The sequence below is a fragment of the Vulpes vulpes genome, chromosome 6, assembly GCF_048418805.1.
Source record: "Vulpes vulpes isolate BD-2025 chromosome 6, VulVul3, whole genome shotgun sequence".
Lineage (NCBI taxonomy): Eukaryota > Metazoa > Chordata > Mammalia > Carnivora > Canidae > Vulpes > Vulpes vulpes.
This window is the reverse complement of record NC_132785.1, coordinates 105,107,596-105,120,780: the sequence shown is the minus strand read 5'-3', so window position 1 is coordinate 105,120,780 and position 13,185 is coordinate 105,107,596. Positions and strand designations below refer to the sequence as shown.

General features: G+C 37.4%; 1 protein-coding gene across 10 annotated transcripts in view; it reads right to left on the bottom strand.

The window, feature by feature from the left end:
* Positions 1–13,185, bottom strand: part of PCNX1 (pecanex 1) — a 161,509-nt gene that overhangs the window by 107,577 nt on the left and 40,747 nt on the right. For all 10 annotated transcript variants that reach the window (XM_072761860.1, XM_072761856.1, XM_026008502.2 and 7 more), the window contains 3 exons: positions 10,546–10,651; positions 2,837–2,882; positions 1,923–2,012 (listed from right to left, as the gene is read on the bottom strand). In XM_072761860.1, the coding sequence (XP_072617961.1) occupies positions 1,923–2,012; positions 2,837–2,882; positions 10,546–10,651 (242 nt within the window). The remainder of the gene's footprint in view (positions 1–1,922; positions 2,013–2,836; positions 2,883–10,545; positions 10,652–13,185) is intronic.

Sequence of the window (13,185 nt, the reverse complement as noted above, 5' to 3'; positions counted from 1 at the left end):
GTATAAAAGTTGTGTAACATAGCAATTAAAAGCATGATTCAAAACTAGATTTCAGGGACACCTGGGTGGCTCAGCGGTTGAGCATCCATCTTTAGCTCAGGGTGTGATCCCAGAGTCCTGGGATCAAGTCCCACATCGGGCTCCCTGCAGGGAACCTGCTTCTCCCTCTGCCTGTGTCTCTGCCTCTCTCTCCGTGTCTTTCATGAATAAATAAATAAAATCTTTAAAAAAACCAAACTAGATTTCAATTATAGGACTGCCACTTTGTAGCTGTGTGACTTTGGGGAAGTTTCTTATAACTCCTTTCTAAGCCATAATATGTTTATATGTAATGTGAGAATCATATTATTAACAGCAAATGCTTACAGTGACAATTAATGGTGTGAATGCATATAAAATGCTTAAAAGAAGACCTAAACTAGTGGCTGACAAACTGAGACCCATGGAGCCAAATTGGCCCTCTGCCTGCTCTTGAATAAGGTTTTAGGGTAACACAACCACGCTTACCCATTTATGTGCTGTTTATGGTTCCTTGCACTCTACAATGGCAGCTGGGTAGGTGCGAGAGAGACCATATGGCCTACAAAGTTATCTGACCATTTATAGAAAAAGTCTACTGACCTCTAGCCTAAATAATAGTGTGTGCTCAGTGAGTGTTAGACATCACTATCTATGTCAATATGTATCTGCATGGGAGGTCTGTGTGCATGTAATTCCCAACCCAATGTACTACAAAATTCTTAAGTATAGTACTTTCCAGATACAAAATAAAGAAATATGACCCTAAAAGCAGTGGCACTAGCCCAAGATCATTACGTAATTTTTGAGACATTCTGATGATTACATATCACAGAAAGGGACACTGTAATTCTCAAACTAATCAATTCATCTTAGCCTTTTATAAGAAAATAATTTCTATATTATACAGTATATGTTTAGAAGTTTTTTTTAGAGGGAGAGGGCAATGTCAGCAGTAGTTGTCCACAAAAGCAAATAAAGGACAGGATACTGCAATTCTAGAAAGCAGAGTTACAACACAATAAACTTATATTCCAAGTATCAGGAATAAAACATGCTTATAAGAACTGGACCAGGATAAAATATTAAATTAATAAGAAAATATCATAATTCAGTAATCTATTTGTAACTTCATAAATTTCCTGTACTTAATTACAAAATTTATCAGCCTGTCTGCCTTCCCAAAATCACACATCGGCTAATAAACAACAGGTCAGAAATAGGGAAATGGGTTTCTGTCTCACTGATTATGTAACTTGGGATAATCTCCATTTGGAAATGGGATAACATATCCATCCTTTCATGTCTGAAAATTAAAAATGAAACATAAAAATGTAGCAGGTCTTAAAAAAAAAAACTCCATTAAATCCAAAATACTCATTTATAATGGAATTGAATACGTAGGAGGAAAAAAACATTTAAAAACCAAATTTTTATTAAAAATCTGCTATAAGAAGTACCATGTTGGAGGCAGACATAGTTTCTTTTAAGTCCAAAAGCAACTTATTTCTCTACTAAAATATACTGTTGGGCAAGATATGGAGCAATTGGCATTTAGAGGTCATAATAGATGGAAAATAACAGTTTTACTAGGTTACTAAACTAGGCAAGATGCTCTGACACACTACAGACTGGCAGATAACCTCCTATCTCATACTCACTCCAAGGCACAGACTCATAAAATTTTTCTCTCCATGTCTACTTGGCAGAACATGTGTAATTGAATTCCATTAAGCTAAAAGTACTTATAACATTGTTTTACTATTATCCTAGTTAATTTATTTTAATATTTCTTAAAAATATCATATTGAATTATTATAAACTTCTGCCAAAACGTGAGTGGCATATTCTACGAACTTATCCTGGCCACTACAATATATAACATCAGTGTGAAGTATTCTTACCTTGTTCTTCACTTCCTTCCTTACAAAGACTAGAGCTCTGGCCCAGACTTAAACTGATATCATCAGAAGTCTTAGCGGTGTCTGTATCTCCTACAAAGTTAAGAGAAACATGTAAAAGCATTACATTAAAAGTAAAGGCTGCAGAGTGTGGCATAACAAGAAAGGATAGCAACTGCTCTAGCGTACTATATACTATACTACCACATGATGCCTACTAGAGTAGTTTTTGTATACCAGGGGTTATAATAATGGATGATGCACTGAACTAATAGGAAGCATCATGGACAATCAGACCACATCTTTATTCTCACAGCACTATAAACCAAATAATAAAGAAAGCTTCATACTGTTAGCTAATAAAACTTTCTTTAAAAAGACACACTTAAAAAAAAAAAAGATGCACTTTTTAAAAAGAAACAAATTATGTTATAATAACTTGCAGCAATATAAATTTCCTTCCCAGGGAAAATTATAAAAATTCCCCTAAAAAAGTATATGGTAAAAAAATTCATCTGAAATAGTGTATGTAAAAGGCTATATAAGATTTACAAAAAACCACTTTCCCTCTTTTTTACTATTTCATTTGAACTCCAATTTAAAGGTTTCACATTAAATTACTCAGTTATATGCAAACTTCACCAAAACCCATCAAAGTATTTTCCTTCAAGGCAAGGCAGTTTCTTATGAATTGCAATGTAATGCAAATGTTCAAATACATTTGTGAAATCCGGATGATGAAAAGAGAACCCAAATTTAAATCAAGTAACTCTTAGTGTAAGATACATATTACATCTACAAAATAATTTCAAGAATGATTTTTAATTACATGTGAATATATAGTACTCAGTTATCTTTATTACATCCAAAAATGAAATGGAAAGTCACAGGCAACTTTCAACTTAGATAATGTCTACCTTTAATAGTTGCTGCTGTTCCAAGACGAGAGGAACCAGATCCAATCTGAAAATAAGATATGAAGTAAAATAAATTAAAATGCTATGTCATTATCAACATAAACTAGCAAGATTATCAAGCAAAACTATCATATTATCAAAACATGCTATCAGTCACTTGTACCAGTATTAAAAGACACCGCTGGGCATGTTGTATCAGAGCTGCCTAACCTGTTTGTTGTCGCACATTCTGCATATACATTACGATGTGCATGAATGATGACACTGAATCCCTCTGCATGTTTAGAATTGATGGGGAGCCCACAGAGCAAGATGCCGCCAACATCAAGCAATACATGCCATACAATTACTATCACTTTTTATATTGTGTTGTGACATGTTCATATTATAAATAAAAGCAGGGACACCTGGGTGACTCAGTGGTTTTGAGCATCTGCCTTCGGCCCAGAGTGTGATCCTGGAGTCCCAGGATCGAGTCCCACATCAGGCTCCCTTGCATGGAGCCTGCTTCTCTCTCTACCTGTGTCTCTGCCTCTCTCTGTGCGTCTCTCATGAATAAATAAATAAAATCTTAACAAAAAAAAAAAAAAAAGCAAAACTAGGTGTTGAGTCTATCTGAAACAAATTTAGACTTATCAGGGCACATAAAAAAAAAGGTTTGGGACAAAACATTAACATAAACATATGTTACAAAAAACAACCTAACTCTTGCTGTCAAACCGTTAGTGTATCAATATACACTTTCCTGACTTCTAGACAAAAAGTACTTCTTTGCAGACTACTGTAACATATATATAAAAAATTTAAAAACTAAAGGATTCACAAAAAATGATTGGCACTAACTGTAAAAAGAAAACTAAAATCTGTTGAGTTTTTAATGCTTATATTCCCAGATGATATAACACCTCCCTAAAATCTCAGCCATCATTCACTATACCACCATAAAAATCATATAAATAAATACCACGATTCCACAAACACATTAAGGAAACCAAACATAACATGATAGTTACTAAATTCACAAATCTTACTAACTTTCTAGAACCTGTTTTCAAGGGATTTAAGAACACAGTCAAGCAAAGTTAATATTTTATAATACAATTAAGAGTACTCATATAATATTTTGTATTTTGCCAAATCTTTCCTTCCTTTAAGATTTTATTTTTAAGTTATCTCTACATCCAACTAGGGCTCAAACTCACAACCCCGAGATCAAAGAACTGCATGTTCTACTGACTGAGCCAAGTAGGTACCCCCCCAAATCTTTCCTTTTACTGATTCAACTGATAGAGGAATATAAAGTAAGAAATTTGTTCAAAATATAAGTTAATATTGAGTTTGAAGGGGCATGAGAGACTTTCTTGATCTGGACAGCAATTAAATGGTGTATATATATGCAAAAACCCACTGTGCTACACACTTAAGTAGTACATACTATGCTATATAATAGTTATATGTCAGTGAAAAGGTGAGTAAAAAATAAGCATATACAAACAAGCTAGAACTACTACATTTTGATGCGGCCAAAAAAATAAATAAATAAGCTTTGCAACATTTTTTGAACTATTAAGCCTGATTTTTCCTAATTCCTGCTTTCAATTAGCTTTAAAGGCACTGCAACTAGACAGAAAAAGGTCAAAAAGCATTTTACTACAAAATAAAGTTTCATTCTCATCACACCTGCTAGACAAGTTATAGAACATATGTTATTTTTCAGCTAGAATAATATACATAACTTCCTAGACAAAAAAAAACAAGTAAGCAAACAAGCAAACAAAAAACCCCTAACTTTATATGCACATCCTTCTGGAAATTTAAGCTTAAGAAACAACTTTTGAATATGGGTATAGTAGTTATCTTGTTTGCCACTGCAAAGTGTTCCCTTTTCTTTCCTTAACAAGGTTCCCACTTTGTTCAGATGTTGGGTTATCTTTTGATCTATGAGAAGTGGCCCAGTCCCCGGTCTAGATATGTGTTCTGGTTCTGGTCAATGAACATGTGTGAGAGTCTGCTGGAGGGCTCCAGGGAAAGATCTTTGCATGTCTGAAAAGGAGACAATCAAGGACAACTCCGCCCGCACTGTTGCCTGCTTCTGATCTTTCAACAGGGTCATTCATGACTGAAGCTACTGTGCTCATCCTGCAATCCTTTTTTTTTTTTTTTTTTTTTATTGGAGTTCAATTTGCCAACATTCGGCACAACACCCAGTGCTCATCCCGCCAAGTGCCCCCCTCAGAAATCAGTGGCATTTCTACACACTGAGACTGAAGCAAGAGAAATTAAGGAGTCAATCCCATTTACAATTGCACCGAAAAGCATAAGATACCTAGGAATAAACCTAACCAAAGAGGTAAAGGATCTATACCTTAAAAACTACAGAACACTTCTGAAAGAAATTGAGGAAGACACAAAGAGATGGAAAAATATTCCATGCTCATCCTGGAATCCTGAGGGAAAAGCTGATCCAAGCCCTAACATGAATTGAGATGCTGAACAAATGCCACACATCCACCTCCAGACTTGGAGGACAAACATAAACTCTTATTTCTTTAAGTCACTTAATTAGTTGAGTTCTATTACTTGCTGACAAAAGCCTTTGAAATGGATACAATGGGTGGTTATATTTTACTTTTCATGCTTTTCTGTATTATTAAATTTATGCCCCTTTAATATAAAGGAGTCGGGACTATTTACATATGAAACAGAGGACTCAGGGCAGCCCTGGTGGCGGTGGCACAGCAGTTTGGCGCCGCCTGCAGCCTGGGGTGTGATCCTGGAGACCAGGGATATCGAGTCCCACATCAGGCTCCCTGCATGGAGCCTGCTTCTCCCTCTCCCTCTGTGTCTATGAATAAATAAATAAAATCTTAAAAAATAAATAAATAAATAAATAAATAAATAAATAAATAAATAAATAAATAAAAACTTAAAAAAAAAAAATCTTAAAAAAAAGAAACAGAGGACTCAGAATACAAACTAGAGTACAGGGATCCCTGGGTGGTTCAGTGGTTTAGCGCCTGCCTTTGGCCCAGGGCGTGATCCTGGAGTTCTGGGATCGAGTCCCACATCAGGCTTCCTGCATGGAGTCTGCTTCTCCTCTGTGTCTCTGCCTCTCTCTCTTTCTCTCTGTCTCTCATGAATAAATAAATAAAATCTTTAGGGATCCCTGGGTGGCGCAGCGGTTTGGCGCTTGCCTTTGGCCCAGGGCGCGATCCTGGAGACCCGGGATCGAATCCCACATCGGGCTCCCGGTGCATGGAGCCTGCTTCTCCCTCTGCCTGCTTCTGTCTCTGCCTCTCTTTCTTTGTGACTATCATTAAAAAAATAAATAAATAAATAAATAAATAAATAAATAAATAAATAAGATAGAAGAAGACATACAAACAAGACAATGTGAAGAGATTGGAGTGATGTATCTTTAAAAAAAAATAAAATAAAATAAAAAATAAAATCTTTAAAAAAAAAAAAAACTAGAGTACATCCAAATAAAAAAATGCATTCGCAAAAATGTCACTGCAGAAAAACACCAAGTGACATTAACACTCATGATATATTCAACAAAGAAAATCAAATTCCAAACAGCATGCACACTATAATCCCAACTTTTTTAAAAATGGTTTTTTATTATGACATTATGGATGATTTTTTTTCTTCTGTTTCCTTTCCCTCACTAGCTATTTTTCTAAAAATGAGCACATTTAGAAAAGGAAAATTTTAAGAAAAAAAAAAGTGGTCTGTACAAACCAAAAATGGTTTGGTTGTTTCTTCTCCTTGGTAAGTGCCATAGGAAAGGTCAGAAAGGCTTATAGGTGTCAGAGAAGAAAAATTTCTTCCAACTAAAGAACAATCAGGCAAGGCTACCTCCTCCATGAAGGCTTTGCCCCTTCTCTGGCTGGAAACAATTATTTTCACCTCTAAAATCATTAACCCCTTTTCTGTACAATTCCTATGACAATGATTACTTTGCATCTTAGATTTATAGTTCCCTGGTAGCATATATCATGTTTATGACTTTGGTCACTTATAGCACATCTACCCTGACATTGTAAACTCTCTGAGGCTAAGACCCACTCCCCATTAAATTGACTTGAAAACTATCGGGCACTGAAATGTTAGAGGGAGGACAAGTGACAAAAAGAAAGAGAGGGAGGTACAGGACAAAAAAAACAAGGAAAAAGAAAGGTAAAGGAAATAGAGAGTGGAAGATGGAAGGGAGAAGAGAAAAGGTGGCAAGAAGGAAAGAATGACCACAATGATTAAGACGTAGTCACCATGCTCAAGTTCATTATCTAGTATAGAAAACACTTACATAAACAATTATGATAATGTGTAACAAATGCTATATGATAAAATATGGACAAGAAACACAGTATGTCTACTGGTAATATCTCCACCAATATACAGAAAGGCTGACTCTACTTCTTCACTCCAACTACCCTAAGGGGGAAGAGTAATTATGTCAACCATTTATTTTGTTATAAACAGGATAAAACTAATACACCAAAATCTAAGTAGCATAGTAACTTTCAATATTTGCCCATTTTTATCCAAGAGTTAATATTTTAAGGAAAACCAAATTAGGTATGCTGCGCATTTATGTGCAGGCAAGCTTTAATAACACTCAAGATGGGAGTCCCTCCCTAAAGAAGTAGGGCAAGTTCCAAAAGACACAATGCTATGGTCGAGTTATTGAAGATGGCTGGTCACTGCTGTACCCTTTCAGCTGTTTTACTGAAAAAAAGGCGGGGGGGGGGGGGGGTAGTTTGGCTCTCCAAAAGATTGTGGGAAAAACATAGGCTTAATTCCCTTGGTAATCTGACATTGCCAACATCTGTCAGTATGGACAAAGGCCAGGGTTAATTAAGCATACAAAATATGCAGCCATATCTAAAGATTAAGCCATTTCATTCACTTCATGAAGAGAATGAGAAAGCAAGGCCAACCAAAAGAGGATCAAGGATAATAACACTTCTCTTTAAACTAGTATTGTGAAAATTAAAAATTTAAAGGTATGGATCTAATTAAAATGTCATAACCCTTTGCAATAATGGTTCTTTTTTATTTTATTTATTTTTGAGAGAGAGAGAGAAAATACATACATGAGCACAGGGGAGGGGCACAGGAAAAGGGAGAGAGAATCCAGAGCACTAGGCTTGATCTCACAACCCTGAGATCATGACCTGAGCTGAAATGAAGAGACTGACACTTAACAACTGAGCCACCCAGGTGTCCCATTGCTATTGTTGCTGTTGTTTTTAACTCCAACATTTCCCATCTGTTTGTTACGGAAAGAACACAAATTTAAGGACCTATTTATTCTATACCACACTTAATCACAACTGAAACTGCTACCAAAAATTCATCCCCTTGGAAATTTGAATCATGAAACACAATTCAAACAGAGGCAAGTCTTCTATCAAAATATATTGGGGAAACAAGACCCTATTCAAGATTTTGACTCACAGAACATGGTGTTTTCCCTAGTACTCTTCTGAGACAGCATAGGGCAAAATAATGTGGAACAGTAGTACTGTGGGGCAGTCAGGGTAATTAGGTCTGCTTCTTAATCACTGGTTAAATGAAGAGCCAGGTCTGATTCTACCTCTAAAGTTATATTATCTATATAGATAAAGACAATTAGCACCCATTCACTGAAAGTCAACTATGCACAAGGCAGTCTATTAGGCCATGGAGGAAAGAGGAAAACTTATTCTGCAGAGGCTTACAGACTGCTACATGTGATTACACAAAAACCAAGTAAAAAATAAATACATAAGAGATGCCTGGGTGGCTTGGCGGTGTCTGCCTTTGGCTCGGGGTATGATCCCAGGTCCAGGGAGGAGTCCCACATCGGGCTCCCTGAGAAGAGCCTGCTTCTCCCTCTTCATCTCTCTGCCTCTCTCTCTGTGTGTCTCTCATGAATAAATAAATAATACTTTAAAATAAATATATACATACATACACACATACATACATATGCACTCCATCTGCAACAGAAAAGAGGCAATACCACAGGTCTCTGAAAATCTTGAGAAACAGGATGGTTATAACAAAAGTTAGAGTTAGGCCAGAAAATTTAAAAAATGAAGTCTCTGATTCAGAAAGGAGGAAGAATGATTTCAACTCACAAGCAGTGCAGGAGAACAGTAGAAAGACTGCAGTGAAAATCAAGAAGCGGAGGTCTAGACCCTGATAAAAATCAGCGGTTTCCTTCTATATAATGTAAGGACTGACAGAGGAACCCAACACAACCCAAAGTTAGCTAAAGTTCCACTATGACAAGAGCTCTCAGCATCTGGCTAGGTTTACTCCCTTAGGCTTCTATAGCGTTACTCCAGCTATCAGACTTTGCTGAGAAGGCAAGCAAGCATAAGTGGGACTTTGATTTGTGTGGGAGAGGCTCCGGATGAGAGAAAGAAATGCAGCAGTGAAGGCCCAGCTAGGGTTAGACAGAATGACAGTACAGCAGGTGTCAGCCAAGTTTTGAGAACGTATTTTCAGAGTTACTATTTTTTTTTTAATTTTTATTTATTTATGATAGTCACAGAGAGAGAGAGAGAGGCAGTGACACAGGCAGAGGGAGAAGCAGGCTCCATGCACCGGGAGCCCGACATGGGATTCGATCCCGGGTCTCCAGGATCACGCCCTGGGCTAAAGGCAGGCACTAAACCACTGCACCACCCAGGGATCCCCAGAGTTACTATTTTAAGTTAAAAGTTATAGGGGTGCCTGGGTGGCTCAGTCGGTTAAGCGTCTGCCTTGGGCTTAGGTGACAATCCCAGGGTCCTGGGATGGAGCCTGGCTTCAGGCTCCCTGCTCAGCAGGAGGGTCTGCTTCTTCCTCTTCCTCTCCCTCTTCCCTTCTCCTCACCCACCTTGTTCTCTCTCTCTAATAAATAACTAAAATCTTAAAAAATAAAAATAAAAAGTTAAAAGCCACAGAAAAGACATTAAAATTGGCAAAAACAGTTCTGTGTTCTACATCTAGCTCTACCATGAACACCTTGAAGAGCATGATTTTGAGGAAGTTTTATGATATATAATTAACATATATTAGTTTCAGGTGTACAATGCACTGATTCAACAATTCTATAAATTACTTAGTGCTCACCCCAATAAGTGTAGATTTTGAAGAAGTTACTTTTTTTTGCCATGCTTAAAGCTAGGAATAGCCCCAGACACCTACCCCCTCTAATACCAAAAATGTGAAGGTAAATAAGACAGTGAAAGTTAGGACCTAATTTTCCCAAGGACATTCACCACAACTGTTGTGATCAAAAGTACCCTAGGCAATGAGCACATAATGTGTGCATAGCAAAAATGTACTTAATGTGAAAATTCAGTTAAAAATAATAATACCAGGGCAGCCTGGGTGGCTCAGCGGTTTAAATGCCTGCCTTCAGCCAAGGGCATGATCCTGGTGTCCCGGCATCGAATCCCACATCGGGCTCCCTGCATGGAGCCAGCTTCTCCCTCTGCCTGTGTCTCTGCCTCTCTCTCTCCCTCTCTCTCTCTCTCTCTCTCTCTCATGAATAAATAAATAAAATATTTGAAAAAAAAATAAGAATACTAGCAAAAGATATTATTAATAAACAATCAAAAACTTATTAATCAGCATGATGACCCCAAACACCAACTATTACAGACAGAATTACCTGAGACCACCATCAGGAGGAGGGAAAAAGACAAAACAAAATTACAGGTTCCTACCTGGTTGCTTGGATCTAGGCCAGCATAAGAATTTCTTGAACTGCAACCAACTGGGGGTGTGGCCTCTCGAATGAACTCAGACATTTCAATCCCTCCACCAGGATCACTGTGGAAAAAAATGAGAACAAGAGAGTAATTGTCATTATTCTGCCACCAATGTTTTTTTGTTTATTAATTTTAAATTATAATACCTTTCTCTATAAAACTAAAAGGTTCTAATTTCTATAGAGCAAATAGCAATTAAAAAGATCATTATTCATGTGTAAGTCTTATGATCTAAACTATTTTATAACCACATCACTACTTGAAAATATTTAAAAGTCTCCCAAACGCTCTACACTCAATCCAACATTAGAAACTAGCCTTAATTACAATTATAGATGCTAAATATAGCACATCTTTTATGACATGTGCCATAAAACCACTCTAGCAAAGACATGATTTGCCTTTTGTTTCTCAAGAGCAAAGAGAAATTGGCCATGGCAAACACAGAAAGCAATCAGATCTTCCACTGCCAACTCTCCAAGAGCACAGGCTGACTGAGCTGCAGGACACTATAATGGACATTCAGGACAACAGTCCACCTTGTCAAGCTAATTACACCTGTATTTCTTATGTTAATAGCATTTAACTAGGATACTAACTTGTTTTACAAAAATAGAAAGCTAAGATTTTAGATTTGTAATGAGTTAGAAAGGCTTAAGTTTCAAAAACAAAATGATGTAGTAAAACAGGCATTAGAAAGACAAGAGAGAAGTGTACTAAGTTCAAAGAAGTGAGGAAGTCTACAAAGAGTAAAGATAAGAGGATCTACCTCATGTCCAGGTACCTAGCACAGGTGACCCAGTGGGGAGGTTTAAAGACTCTCTGGGGTTACCCATCAGCCTCGGGTCAGTGTGGCCCAGCCCATGGGGAGTCCCTTCTCCCCCAGACTCTACTGCCCACCCTCCCACAGCCAGGTTGTCACACCACAGACCTCGAAGCCGTGGAGAGGAAAAAAAGAAAAATAAAGATAAGAGGATCCTAAAATTAGGGGAAAAGATCACAGAAATTTCAAAAAACTTATAGAAAGTTTATAATAAGCTTCCTTAGGAACATAACTTTTACAACAACCCAGGCCTAAAAGTTACCATAATCCTATTTTTACCCAAAGATTTTTACTCATTCTACCTGGTTTATAGAGAGAAAGTACTTGGTAACTATTAAGTTACTATTATCAAAGATAAAAGTTCTAGTATACAGGCTAGAATTAGAGCAGATATAAACTATCCTGCCATCCAGCCTCTAATTCAATCATCTGGTTAACACCACCACTAAAAAGCAATCCAAAATTATTCTGTTGAGCCACCTCATACTAAACTCCCTTATGGTTTTGGGTAATGTTGACCATATGGTCAGGTTCAGGGGTGAGCACCACTGGCCAAAGCCAATTAGCATGTTCCATTCTTTCGGTCACAAAACTTAGTTCTAGAACAAGCATAGGACCCAACTCAGGCTAGTATGAATCAGGTCAGGAGTGGTCTACTGTTGAAAGGATATTTCTCTGTATCTGCTAGTCTAAATGCCGAGAAGATTTAAGGCCTGGTGCTGCTGTAGGCATTTTACAACCATAAGGGGGGACACGGTCTGTCTAAGAAGTCAACTGAAAATGAAGGAGCCCAGCCTGGTCAAGGGATCATGAAGTAACTGAAACCGCATGTTGCCAATTTGAAGACATCCCTCACACACAGACTTCTCAGTAGTGTGTGCCACAAATTCCCAAAGCCTAGTTCAATAATGTTCTGACAGCTGCAATCAAAAACTATAGGCAGGGGACACCTGGGTTGCTCAGTGGTTGAGTGCTGCCTTTGGCTCAGGTTGTGATCCCGGGGTCCTGGGATTGAGTCCCGCATCAGGCTCCTTGCAGGGAGCCTGCTTCTCCCTCTGCCTATGTCTCTGCCTCTCTCTCTGTGTGTCTCTTGTGAATAAATAAAATCTTAAACACACACACACACACACACACACACACAAACGTATGGGCAGAATAGAATTTGCTTACAAATAAACCTTCCATTTAATAAATATTTATCACTACAGCTGTTTGAATTCTAGTGACTTATTATTAATGGTCTCCTATTATGTCCCTATTTAATTCATGGGTTTTAAACTCTACGCCACTGACTGCAGTTAGCTAATTTATGTTCAATAAAAAAAATTAGCTTCCTAACTTGCTATCCATTTATACAAATAAAATATACTGCAACTCAGTTACAAATTTGGTAGCAATTCAGTGCACAAATATCCATGTGTGAAAAAAGTGAAACATGTTCAAGTGTGTTAGCTGTTTGGTGTTAACTCATATGGATATGTAGGCCAGAATGAGAAATCTTTTTCTAATCTGGCAAAATCTTGAGTATGTATGTATAGACAGCTATCACCACACTGAATGAGTGGTGAGTACTAACCAGCAACATCAGTGTTGTCTCCACTCTTGTCCAGAATGCATTCTCTAAGTCAGAGTCCACGGAAATCAGAAGATGAAGAGCAACGTGAAGGTTAAGGAATAAAATATTCAAGCCCAGAGAAAGGATAAAGAGGCCCCATCTTCCCTAATTTATATACATCAACTTTATTGGTATATAATTCATGTATTATCCAATT